General features: G+C 41.4%; 3 protein-coding genes across 4 annotated transcripts; 2 read left to right on the top strand and 1 right to left on the bottom strand.

The window, feature by feature from the left end:
- Window positions 1–286: 286 nt before the first annotated feature.
- LOC146985846 (uncharacterized) lies at window positions 287–5,054 on the bottom strand. 2 transcript variants are annotated; one of them, XM_085779158.1, is made up of 12 exons: window positions 4,916–5,054; window positions 3,780–4,359; window positions 3,354–3,413; window positions 3,207–3,259; window positions 2,910–3,054; window positions 2,396–2,793; window positions 2,072–2,300; window positions 1,850–1,964; window positions 1,565–1,676; window positions 1,340–1,451; window positions 629–741; window positions 287–531 (listed from the first exon to the last, which is right to left on the bottom strand). In XM_085779158.1, the coding sequence occupies exons 2-12, from the start codon at window positions 4,347–4,349 to the stop codon at window positions 462–464; spliced, it is 1,977 nt and encodes a 658-aa protein (XP_085635284.1). In that variant the 5' UTR covers window positions 4,350–4,359; window positions 4,916–5,054; the 3' UTR covers window positions 287–461. The 2 variants fall into 2 exon arrangements, with proteins under 2 accessions (XP_085635284.1, XP_085635285.1); XM_085779159.1 differs by lacking the exons at window positions 287–531; window positions 629–741; window positions 1,340–1,451 and having other exon boundaries at window positions 1,634–1,713; window positions 1,759–1,964.
- A 1,251-nt stretch (window positions 5,055–6,305) lies between these two features.
- Window positions 6,306–7,146, top strand: ch25hl1.2 (cholesterol 25-hydroxylase like 1, tandem duplicate 2). The gene has a single exon (XM_085780593.1). The coding sequence runs from the start codon at window positions 6,313–6,315 to the stop codon at window positions 7,144–7,146; it is 834 nt and encodes a 277-aa protein (XP_085636719.1). The 5' UTR covers window positions 6,306–6,312.
- Window positions 7,147–8,074: 928 nt separating this feature from the next.
- tspan3a (tetraspanin 3a) lies at window positions 8,075–12,067 on the top strand. The gene is made up of 7 exons (XM_085779157.1): window positions 8,075–8,230; window positions 10,097–10,288; window positions 10,555–10,629; window positions 10,797–10,898; window positions 11,014–11,166; window positions 11,282–11,365; window positions 11,885–12,067. The coding sequence occupies exons 1-7, from the start codon at window positions 8,168–8,170 to the stop codon at window positions 11,975–11,977; spliced, it is 762 nt and encodes a 253-aa protein (XP_085635283.1). The 5' UTR covers window positions 8,075–8,167; the 3' UTR covers window positions 11,978–12,067.
- Window positions 12,068–12,459: the final 392 nt, after the last annotated feature.

The following is a 12,459-nucleotide window of genomic DNA, read 5'->3' as shown; positions in this document are numbered from 1 at the left end:
GATAAGCTTGAGACTCACTTTATAAACCAGAACAGAGTCAAGCATTTTTAATACACAGAGAGGAGGGAAGATGTTTGTTTGTTTTTTTTTAATTTCTTGAAATCTAAAATATGGAACCACTTCTTCATTTTTTAAAGCTTTTTTCTAATTCTAGTAGCAAAATTGATTCTTATTTTGTCTTACAGACATGTACCTTCAAATTATGAAACTGACTGCTACATTTTCATCAATGACGAAGTAAAAGTATACTGTCTCAGGCCCAAAAGGGTACAAAGTCCTCCAACTCAATCCATGATAAGTCCTGAGACTTTAATATTAAATTAAAAAAATATTAACACTAATCACACGCACAAAGAATGATTATAACAAGGTTGTTTTATTGAGGAAGTACAAAATTTACTGAAATCATGATTCATGTATCAAAAATTCCAAGATAATGCAATCGTGCTTTTCTTCACCAGCTACTTCTTCTCACTGGCTGCCTTCCTTGAAACCGTTTTGTTGGTGTTGGCATATTTTTGTCGATCATTTCTGAGGAAAGAATTATTTTTTTTTTAAATTAATAAAACGGTTTCACTTCCACCAGTATGTTTTTTTTATGTAATGTTAAAAATAAATGTGTATTTACTTGCTCATTTTGACTTTGTTTCTGCATCCCATTCCTCCCTCCCAGTGGCTGCTGCGTGCACCTCTTGTCATCATACTCCCACAGCTGATGCAAGGCTTTCCATTGTTGTACGGCTGCCACAAAGAACATGGTGGAGATTTCATTAAAACATATCCAAATTCATAGTGAAAATATAACAGCCATGCTTCAATAAGGAACCTAAATTAAATGAGCTAAGCCAAGGGAAATGGCTCTGTAACTCCTTCACTCTACTTTTCTCATTTTTACCTGACCTCTCTTTTGCTTTTTATGAATACCTTAAGGTTTCTTGCCTGGATCCTAATTCTACATGCAGCACTCATCTGCTTAACCTGAACAGAGACAGGACATGGGGATATTTTCTACTGTGTGAGATGGGCATTACTGAAGTTATGTTCCTGTACTCAAACACAATGATGATGATATGATGGTAAATAATAACTTTTACAGTGATAGGAACAGGTGAAATGTTCTCTTCTCTTGCAGCCTTTGACTGTGGTTTTATGCTGTGTGATGAATTTCAGGTTGTGAATTATGTAAAGCAACACAGCATTTTGCATTAAAAACAAGAACAGGAAGAACAGCTAAGGCACTTTGAATGGGGTTAAAGCAGGATATTTTGCTGAACGTCAGCCTTATAACAGCATAAGTTGAATGCCTGAAATGTAATGTTGTGTCATGTCTATAACTCACCTGCTCTTTGGCGCAGTAGCCACAGATCATCCTGGTGGCGAGCTCCATGGGGTGATCCTGGTCCTCATCGTGGCACACATCACAGGCGTAAGCTCGGCCGCAGCAGGGAAACCTAACAACATGGGTGCAAAGTTTTTTACTCAGTTTCTCCAGGTTCCTCTCAAAGCTAATATCGAGGCGGATATCAGACATGTGAGATAAAATAGGACACAAAGAGCACAATACCTTAGCCAGCGATGGCTTTGTCTGTAATGTTTGCATGTTCCTTTGTCTGGTAGTGGTTTCCCCTTCTGCACAGCAGGGTCTCTTATTGTCTTATAATTAACAGTACTTGAAGCTGCACAAAATAAAAACACATTTGTGTATGAGTAACACTGATATTTCAAGGTTTTCATGCATCGTGTTACATTTCAAATAACAATGTGAGGTGACAATGGACAGAGTCAACTCTGGCACTTTGCTGTAAACCTGTAATGACCCTTTTGATAGCAGATGAAGGTGAGCTCTGACCTGTTTTGTTGGTGCGAGGCTGAATATACTGGAATCTTGTGCTCTCGGCCAAGATACTGACTTTGCTGTGGCAGTGTTCACAATTAAACTCTTTGGTTTGTCCATAGGAGATGTTCTGAAAAAAAAGAAAAAAGACAAATCTCTCTCTCATATTTCATAGTGTTGACTTTAACGCACACAAAAAAAAACTCACACAGCAATAAGCAGAACATGTTTCAATACCTGCACAGGGAAGTCCTGGGAGCAGGTGAGGCAGCCCACAATGAGTTCACACTCCTGCAGCACAAGGTCAGCAGCTGTAGCATTGTGCAGGTCCAGGTATCCCAGGACGTCACTGTAATGGTGCAGCATACAGGGCCTGAATGCAGCATTGATGCTTGCATTACACTTTTCACACTGGGCTGTGCAGGTTGTCCTTCCAGTGAGAGTCAGATCTGCAGTTACCTTACACCTGCAGACAGGACACATACAGCAGAGTCTGGTTTACAACTGAGGTTGAGAAAATGCAGATTTTTTGATCATATTTTTTTTCCCTCTTTCCCTTACCTGTTACACTGAAGACAAACTGTAATCCGTTGAGCAGCTACGGTGGCTGTGTTCTCTCCCAGCCTCAGTCCCAGCATCTTCACCTCTGTTCCTCTGCGGGGATCACTGATCTTAATGTTCTCCACCAGGCGACTAGCTTCCTCCTGTTGCTGCTCTTCTTCGCAGCCTGGATGCAACAGCTTTCCTTCCTCTGCTGACCTCTCACCCTCTGTCTTTTCCAGTTTTGTGTCGGTACCGGCATTTTCATCTGCATCTGCATCAGCATCTGCATCAGCACCGGTGTCGGAGGCCAGATCTGAGGTGTTGTCACCCTCTGATTTTTCACACACGGTCGCCTGCAGCTCCTGGTACGATATAAACTGGAGTCCGGCCTTTTCCAAATCGACATCTTTTTTAAACTGCCAAATTTCAAAATGACAGTGTTTTGATTAACATTCAACAAAATATTATTTCTTAACATTTCAGTGAATGGAGGTTCAGCATCATCCGCTGTTCACACAGGTTGTAGTCTCACCTGCCTCGCTCCCTCAGTGAACAGTCGCTCCAAACTGCGATCCAGCCAGCGAAGAAAAGGCCGGAAGAGCAGCTCTATCTTTCCCATAAGCTGATTGGTTGCGTGCTTTGCCTGAAGCCACTCCAACGATGCTTGTTGTACATGTCTGCACAGGTTAAAATATTATCTTATCTATTTATCTTCACTTAATTGGGTTTAAGAACAGTGCACACCTGCATTAATCATTAAAAACAATAAGAGGATGTGTGCACCAGATTTAGTATTAAAATATCACAAATTTAACTGTAATGATTTTACCTCGCCATTACTGATGGCAGATTTTGATCCAGTGGTATGTCCAAAGTGAAAATCTAAAGAAAATGTATCAATGTCAGCAGAAGCTGTTTTTTTTGTTTCAAGTCAGTTATTTAAATATAATAGAGAAGCGTAAGTGGTGACCATTACCTCTTGTGGGTAGTTGTCTGGGAAGCTCACCATGATGTCAATCTCTTTCAGGTCAAAGGGCTGTGAGTTAGAACACAGTATATTACCAGATAACACTGTATTTAATCTAATGTGGCTGGTTGTGTTTTCCCCTACACTGGTGTCACTTACTTAGAATAAGGGAATAGTGTAATGCCAAATCTAATGAGTCTAATGAGGCAGTTTTAATCACTACTTTACCCCATTTTTCTTCTAACAAACAGGATTAATTCTCAGTGGTTCAGTTTAGATACAAATCCCTTATACTGCAGGCGCTGTCGTGAGGTTATAAGAATGGTTGTATTATGAGTTGGTGGATTCATTTTGCATCACAGAAATTATATTTAGGTATAATTTTGCTCTGAGCTCATCTGGGTAGAGGCGTGGAGATGGAGATGGAGTGTTTACCCAGTCTGGATCTGTAGCTTCTACAGTCGCCCTGTAATAAGTAACTTTGCCATCACTTCGCTCCTGAACAATCAGCTGATCTTTGGGAAAACGCTTCTTCAGCTGCTTGATCTCTGTGTCCCGTAGCTGTTTGGCAAGATCCTCCGTCAGATCGCTCAGCTTGACCTCCTGGAGGACCGGGGGTCGTGGTACTGGGGCTGGTGCCATCCTCTGGGTAGGTCGTGTTTGATTGCCAGAGTCAGGCAGGTTGTCAACAGGGGGCAGCTGCGGCGGATGCCAGAAGCGACACCTGTCCTCCATGGTGCAGTGGCCTGAGATGAAGTAGCGACAGGGGCGGCGGCCAGCTGCTGGTGCAGCTCTGAAGTCATTAGTGGGAGGAGGGGTAACATCTGACCGGCTGGCTGTTCTGCTTGTTTTCTTCGTGTGAACAATGGTGTCATCTCTTACATGTAGAAATTTACATTTCTTCCCAAAACTGCAGTATCTTCCTTGAGAGAAGAAACGGCACAGTGGCTGTGTTGGAGGAACTGACTCTGATTCAGCTGCATTTCCATCCACAGCATTCTCCATTGTTGTGTACCTGGATGAAAGAAGACAGTTACAAAGATTACTGAGATTTATTTTCACCAACTACAGAGCACTGTCATGTAGATCAAGAGTAGCCTACAGTCACCAGGAACATTGTGGTTTCCAACCCTGATTTTGACTTCTCCTTGTGACACTGCATTAGCCTACAGTTCATGGCTTTTATTTATGAATTGTGAGCAATTCAAATTGTCTTCATTCCCTTATTATTTACTGTTATGAATCTGCGGAGGTCTAAGGAAGAGTGGGTATCTAGTGATGTTGTTCTTGGGGCATGTAGGCCTAATGGCAAACCATTGGTCTAAACGGCAGGTTTCAGTTGAGTTTACTGACGTGAATAAAAGACATTAACCAAAGACGTTTAAAAAAGAGGTCTGACGAATGCGAGCAGGAATGGCAAAGCCATTTGGTGTAGTTTACGACATGGCCGACGTTGTTTGTTAAATCTAGCCTACTAACCTAGCTGAACTTTAAGCAGAGTTATTAGGGGGAACTGACTTGCTACTGCTGTCAATCACATCGAAAGAGTAATAGCTGAAGGACGACATTACCTAAAATATTAGCAGGGGTCCGCATCAAGGTTTATTCCGTGAAATGTTTATATCACAAGTGTTCGGAAAAAAACGCTTGAAAAAACCTTCAAAATGAGCTTTTACAGCAATCTGTCAAGTGACTACACCGTTACGTGCTACCGTGCATGATACAAGCGTAGTCGCTACGTCATTACGTATGACAGGAAGTCCTTAAGCGGCAGGGGGATGGTCCATAAGACATCCATGCATGGGATGGTCCAGCGATATTGATATCTATGGCTCTGGTCCAGTCCAGTCCTATACATGCCCACACATCCAAGAATGTAGCCCAACCAAAGCCTGTTTATTTTAGAAACTCTTGCCGTGTGTAAAGTTACGAGAATTTCTACTTAAAGGGTCTTGAAAGCTCCTCTGTTGGACACTGGATAGGATTTGCTTTTGGCGTCCTCTATAGTCTGGGAGGTTCAATATTCATTTACACTGTTGTAATACAATGTAGGCTATATCAGTAGATGGAGTTTGCCCAGTTGTAATTACTGAATGATGATCGTGATTATGGTCAAAGTTCATTCTTGACTTGCAACACCAATTCCAAGTAGCCTATTGTACAACAATTTAGTGAGATCAATTAATCATCATGGACTGGACGAGCCTACATGTATAGCTCTGTGAATTTCAAATTATTTCAATTTAGAATGAATAAGAGAATGAATAAACACACATTCATTTCCTTTAATACATTTTTATAAGAAACAAAGCTACCATATTCCAAGTTTGCACCTACACCTTTTGGTCATTAGGCCACTGAGATAAATAGATAGATAGATCTCATCTCTACACCTAAGATATGTAGGACTAAGCAACATATTTTGCAAATTCTGCTGCTAATGTTTATTTTGATTCTATCATTGCTTTTATCTACAGTGTGACTTTATACAATCTGTGTATTTCTTTTTTAATTTCCTCCATCTCCCGTTAGGCCCCAAGTTTGTTCTCTGCAAGTCTTTCTGTCTTAGATGACTGTGTGAACTTAACAAGAACTTTAAGGGGCCTGTATCTGTGTAAAAGGGTAAACAGAGTCACTTGAGCTCGAACAGAAAATAAATAAATAAGTGAGCAGTTTCACACACTGAACAATTTATCATGTGGCGAGCTATATGTTAACAGACAGTTACCCAAGGTGCATGAATAATTTATTTCCCTCGTCTCTCACTTGATACCTCACAGTGAGCAAAGCACAAACAGACACTCATTGGATTCAGTTGTTTCTATAGAACAGCCACATTCCTCAGACATCAGGTAGCCTACATAAAATATTGACCTTTTTGATTGATTGATTGATTGATTGATTGATTGATTGATTGATTGATTGATTGATTGATTGATTGATTGATTGATATCATTTTTCCTGCAGGATGGATCTTTCTGATACTAGTGCATCTCTTTGGATGAGATGCTTTAGAAACGACTCGTTGCTGCAGCCCCTGTGGGACAGCCTGAGGCTAAACTACAGAGACCATCTGAGATCTCCACTCTTCCCCGTTGTCCTGACCGTGTCCTCCTACTTTGTCCTGTGCCTTCCTTTCCTTGTCTGTGACATCATGGGGGACAGGTGGGCATGGGTCCAGCAGTTCAAGATCCAACCGAGCCGACGGCCGACAGCCTCCATGCTGCTGCACTGTGGAGGTGTCACCTTGTACAACCACCTGTTCCTCGTGCTCCCAGCATCAGTGGCCCAGTGGGCATGGAGGCCCCCTGTGGAGCTGCCAGCCCAGGCTCCATCCCTGCTTGGGCTGATAGCTGGAGTGATTGTCAACCTCCTGCTCTTTGACTTTCAGTATTTCATCTGGCATCTGCTCCATCACAGGATCCGCTGGCTGTATGTCACTTTCCATGCCATCCATCACAATTACTCATCTCCCTTTGCCCTCGCCACTCAGTGTCTCGGTGGCTGGGAGCTGGTCACGGTCGGCTTTTGGACCACCCTGAATCCTGTGATCCTGCAATGCCATCTTCTCACCACATGGGTCTTCATGGTGTTGCATGTCTATGTTTCTATAGAGGATCACTGTGGCTATGATTTCCCTTGGTCTACATCACGTCTGATACCATTTGGCATCTACGGAGGGCCCAGCAAACACGACGTGCACCACCAGAAACCCAACACCAACTTTGCACCGCACTTTAGCCACTGGGACAAAATATTTGGCACCCATGCTGATTTCAGTTTCTCTTCCCCTTTAAAATAGAAGACTGTTACACTTTTGGTACATAGGTACTTGTGTTTTGGTGTCTGTTTTTCTGGATAGCATGACGATGGAAAAGCTGAAGTGAAATCATAGTTTTTCTTTGCATAATTATAGGCCTAATTGAGGCATGTCACTGTCAAAATAAGTGTAGTGTGTTTCCTGTAGCTTTTATGATATTGAGCAATGATTTGAACTTCCACCTTCATGTGTGTCTGGTTATTTACACTGAAAGTGATCTTGAGCTTTAGACGTGGCTTGCATCACATTTTCCCACTTGTAAATAATGAATCTATCCAGCCACTTTTTCCACTTGTGTCAGGTTTCGTGTAAAGTAATTTCACCCTTCTGTTTAGTTTCATTTCATTTCCTTGTGTTTTCAGGCCCAGAGACAAAAACATTTACATTTCCAGGGAAGAGATAATGTCATTAGTTAGACCTATTGTCCTTGATACTGATCATTTATTGACCTCTGATTTGTATTTATCTTATTATTTAGCAATAAATAAACTTGTGTGTGTACTGTGACACCAATGCCTTTTGTTTTTTCGAGGTCAGGTGACCTGATCAGTTACCCCACACACTAGCCTACTCCTACTGTCAACTTTTTTACCCATAAAAGTTAAGTGACATTAAATATCCCACCACTAGATGTCAGTAAAGCGCTCTAATTTATATTTAGGCTGAATTCAACACACTTTATAAAGTTATTCCCCGCATATATCACTCACACATCCTGGTAATTTGCGATAGAAAATATATTGCATACATGATATTTAAATTAACTAGGTGTAAATAATATTTTTGTTGGATGTTTCGTTGTCCAGAGAGTTTGTTGTTGTCATTGCCCTGGTGTCGGTGCAGGTGGCGCTGCGTCGCCGGCGGTGAGACCTGATCCGGGGGCACAGACAGTAGCTGCTGCTGGGCTATGGAGAGTGAGCCGTGGAGCCGGACGGGACATGTCTGAGTAGAAAGCTGCGTCATTTTCCAACACTTTAACATTTTTTAAATCTCTGTGTCGAAGATGGGGCACTGCGGCATCACGTCCTCGAAGACGGTCCTGGTCTTTCTGAACCTGATATTCTGGGTAAGTGTGGAGGGTTTTGACCGTTTTAAACGTGCGTCACGGCAGCAGCAGTTGCAGCAGTTAGCAGCAGTTAGCAGCTAGCGGCAGATAGCAGTAGATATGAGCAGTTAGCGGCAGTTAGCAGCATCACAAAAACAGCAAAAAAAAACAGGAAGAGTTATACATTTGCTGACAATTTTAGGGAAATAACCATATTCAAAAAAACAAATGTAGTCACTCAAAACCTTCATTTATAGCATTTGAAAAGGAAACTGGACTCTAACAACAAAAAAGCTGCTAAAACTTTTCATTTGTGCAATATAAATATTAATCAATAAAGGTTTGATTAAAAAAAGGAGAAGCTAGCGGCGGTTAGCAGCAGCAGCAGCAGCAGCTAGCAGTGGATAGGGCTGTGCCCAGTCAGCTGCCAGGCTAGCTGAGGCAGCCGACCTTTGTTCACTCGGGGGGGGATTAGTTTGAGAGCACAGCACCTCAGTGGTATATGATATCATGAGGTCAGTGGTTACCCACAGACGGCTTTACATGAGGTGGCATGAGGTTTTAGAGGCGGTAGAAAATGAGAGCGTTGCTCTACTTGCTAAAGTCAAACTATCACTGTTTTGACACCCCCAGTGGAGAGTAGGTCAACCTTAATCTGCCAGGCAGCAGCACAGAGAGAATATGAATCAGCAGTACATGGTGACAGCTAAGCTAATTCAAAGTATGCATTAATAAATGCATCATCCTTCATTCAGTGAGGTCATCAGACACACACACTAACAGGAAAGATATCAGTCACACACAACAAAACCCAGACCACTACCACCACACACACACACACACACACACACACACACACACACACACACACACACACACACACACTCACACTGCATCTCTATTACAGGTGTAATTTGCATAAACCTAAAGAAGAAGTAATTAACAGTGCAAAACGAAGGAACAGTCAGAGGCAGTCCCAGTGGCTGAAAAACTGGAAAAGGTCAATTTGACTAAAATAACAACTACTGGTACATCCAAAAGACATGAGAGGATGAAGTCTAATGGTGCTTTAAAATTTAAAGGCACATCTCCCACTTTTCTCTTGAAGCCAGGTGCAGGGGATTGGTTGTGTCTAAGCAGTATGACTGTCTTTATCTGACAACAACTTGTTTGAAGCATATAGGAATATTGAAGTAAATTTAGTTGAAATCAAATGTCTCCTATAAGAGGTGGCCACGGTTAAGTATCCTATGTGAAACAATGACGTGTGTGTAATATGATGTGTGCAGTGACAAATGTCACTGCACACATAAAGATGAACACTGGTTTCTCTTGGCTTTGCTAAAATGGCATCACCATCATCAGTTGGCTGTGAGGCAGGAGAGTCAAATAATTCATTGACTGGTATAAAAGCACTTAGGACATCCTGATGTGTTGCAGGTCCAGTCAGTGTCAGTGGGTCATAGGAATTCAATAAGAAGTGGTGACGGAAGCATGCAGCTCTCATAAGTAGTAACATTTTAGATAAATAAGAAATGAAACGCACATATGCAGCTTTGATAATATATTGATCCCCTATATGGTTAGGGGTGACTCCCTGGTGAGGTTTTAAAACTAAACATTTAATCTGCACAGTAACTGTAGCTCTCATTAAATGTAGGGGAACAAACATTATGGTATAGTCCTTGTAATGGTTAAAAGTAAATTTAAAGCCTATTATAGTATTGAAAGTAAAGAGTACTAGTGTGCACTTAAGTACTTTCCACCAGTGCATGCATCACATCACCGATTAGTGGTCCACATGCGTTTTATTTTTAAAGGTGTAATCATGTGATTTCCTTTTGTGGATTGAGGCGAGTTACATTTTGGTGCGTCTGTCACCCACAGGCTGCCGCTGGTATCCTGTGCTATGTTGGAGCCTATGTCTTCATCACATATGATGACTACGACCACTTCTTCGAAGACGTGTACACTCTTATCCCAGCAGTGGTCATCATTGCAGTTGGAGCCCTGCTTTTCATCATAGGGCTCATTGGATGCTGCGCTACAGTCAGAGAGAGCTACTGTGGACTAACAACGGTTAGTAAACCAGTTTGGCAAGTTCAGCTTGTGTGACAAAGTGTGACCTCAGGATACATTAGAACAAGGTACTGTATAGATGTTTTAAACTTGACATGAGACTGAGAGAGTACGTTATCATTTATCACATTTCACTGCAAGTATGGAAGATGGCAAAATGTAATATGATTCAATATTTACATATGGACGTGTTTGTTTTCTGAGGTGTCTACAGTCTGAGTTTCCTAAATTTCATTATGTCTCTAAATCCAAAATTCATTCCACAGTTTGTGATCATTCTCGTGCTGGTTTTCATCACCGAAGTGGCAGTGGTGGTACTCGGATACGTTTACAGAGCAAAGGTGAGAAAATCAAAAGCACACAATGCATATACACAATACTGACCCACAGGAGAAGCGAAAATCTGTCACCCCTAAGTAAGCTCATCTAATCTACTCCTGATTACCATCTGTAAGTCTGGTTTATGTGTCTGCAAACATGTAGTCTCACACCTATTTACTGTCTACAGGTTGAGAATGAAGTTAATACTTCTATCAAGAAAGTGTATGATGAATACAACGGCACCAACAGCAATGCCCAGAGCCGCGCCATCGACTATGTTCAGAGACAGGTAAGGAGAAATCCTGTCTCCTTGATCGCCACTTATTGTTTTACCTGCTTGTCAGTTAGGATTGATGCAAGTAGTTGACAGTGATTTTGAATTTTTATTGTCATCGTTTTTACAGCTTCAGTGCTGTGGGATTCATAATTACTCAGACTGGCAGAATACACACTGGTATGAAGAATCCAAAAACAACAGCGTACCCATCAGCTGCTGCAGAACTGACATTCAGAGCTGCACAGGGTCCCTAACTCATCCTGAAGATCTCTACCAAGAAGTATAGTTATTTTTGAATTTCTCAAGTTTTTATACTTTTAAAGCAGATTGATTTCTCCTCCTTTTAAATATTTATTTTAAACATATTCTGTGTGTGTGCCGGTGCGTGTGTGTAGGGCTGTGAAGCTCTGGTTGTGAAGAAACTGAAGGAGATCATGATGTACGTCATCTGGACTGCCCTGACATTTGCTGCCATCCAGGTATTTAACTTTTATCAGGATACCTAGTTGCATATTATCACCAGTCTTCAATGGAAAAATGTTTTTGTGCCATTATCATGATTTGTCAACTTACATTGTGCCCACAGACATCAATAACAATAATAATCACTACTCTTTTGACTGTCTGGTAATTATAAAGCTACAGCCAGCAGCTGATCTGCACATCAAATGCTAACCATTAAACCCTGTTTATCTAACAAACTCATGTTGGTGACCGTAATATGGGAAGTTGCTGCACCAGTACAGCAAATAAGCCTGTGTATATACTCCCCAATAAAACGACAACTTTTGTTTGTTTTACACTCGAGTTTTTGTATGGATTAAACAAACAAGATATCAGGTGTTGGTTAGGGCACTGGTGGGAAATTTTAATTTTCAACAGAGCCAGGACAGATGGTTTCTGCCTCTCTTTAGCAGTTTTGCTAAGCAAATTTGAACCACTCCTGCCTCCACCATAGTAAATAATAGTCAATGAGCCGTTTGTCTCTTTTCTTCTAGATGCTGGGGATGCTGTGTGCATGCGTCGTGTTGTGTCGCAGAAGCAGAGATCCTGCCTACGAGCTCCTCATCACAGGAGGCACCTACGCATAAAGGAGAGCACTCCTCTTTCCATAACACACAGACACACACACACTTTTAGGATTTACATGTGTCACTGAGGAGAGCATGAAAATAATCTAATACCCCACTTACCTTAACACGCTAACCACACTAAAGTTAACCCATTTTCCCCAAAACAAAAAAAAGCTTATGACCAAATTCTTTTAATGGTCAATGAGAATGAGGTGAGATGTAGAAATCATCCTGTTGCTCTGAGGATTTCATGAGGGTGTTAGACCTCATTCTTACCAAACTTAAACTCTGTAATTCCTGTATGGAGTAAAAATGTGGACAGGGTCATTTCCTCACATGTTAGTTTGCACTATGTGTATGGCTTTCAAATATTTTCTATTTAAACTTGTCATGTACTTGAATGAAACTGTGTAAAATTTCACCCTGTACCTCTACTACTATCACTACTGCGACTACTTATACTACTACAGATCAGTTTTGTTTAAAACCTCAATTTTTAC

This window comes from Trachurus japonicus, chromosome 6 (genome assembly GCF_045865225.1).
Source record: "Trachurus japonicus isolate A0001 chromosome 6, Traja_1.0".
NCBI lineage: Eukaryota > Metazoa > Chordata > Actinopteri > Carangiformes > Carangidae > Trachurus > Trachurus japonicus.
The sequence above is the reverse complement of the archived record's forward strand: the minus strand, read 5'-3'. Positions and strand labels throughout refer to the sequence as shown.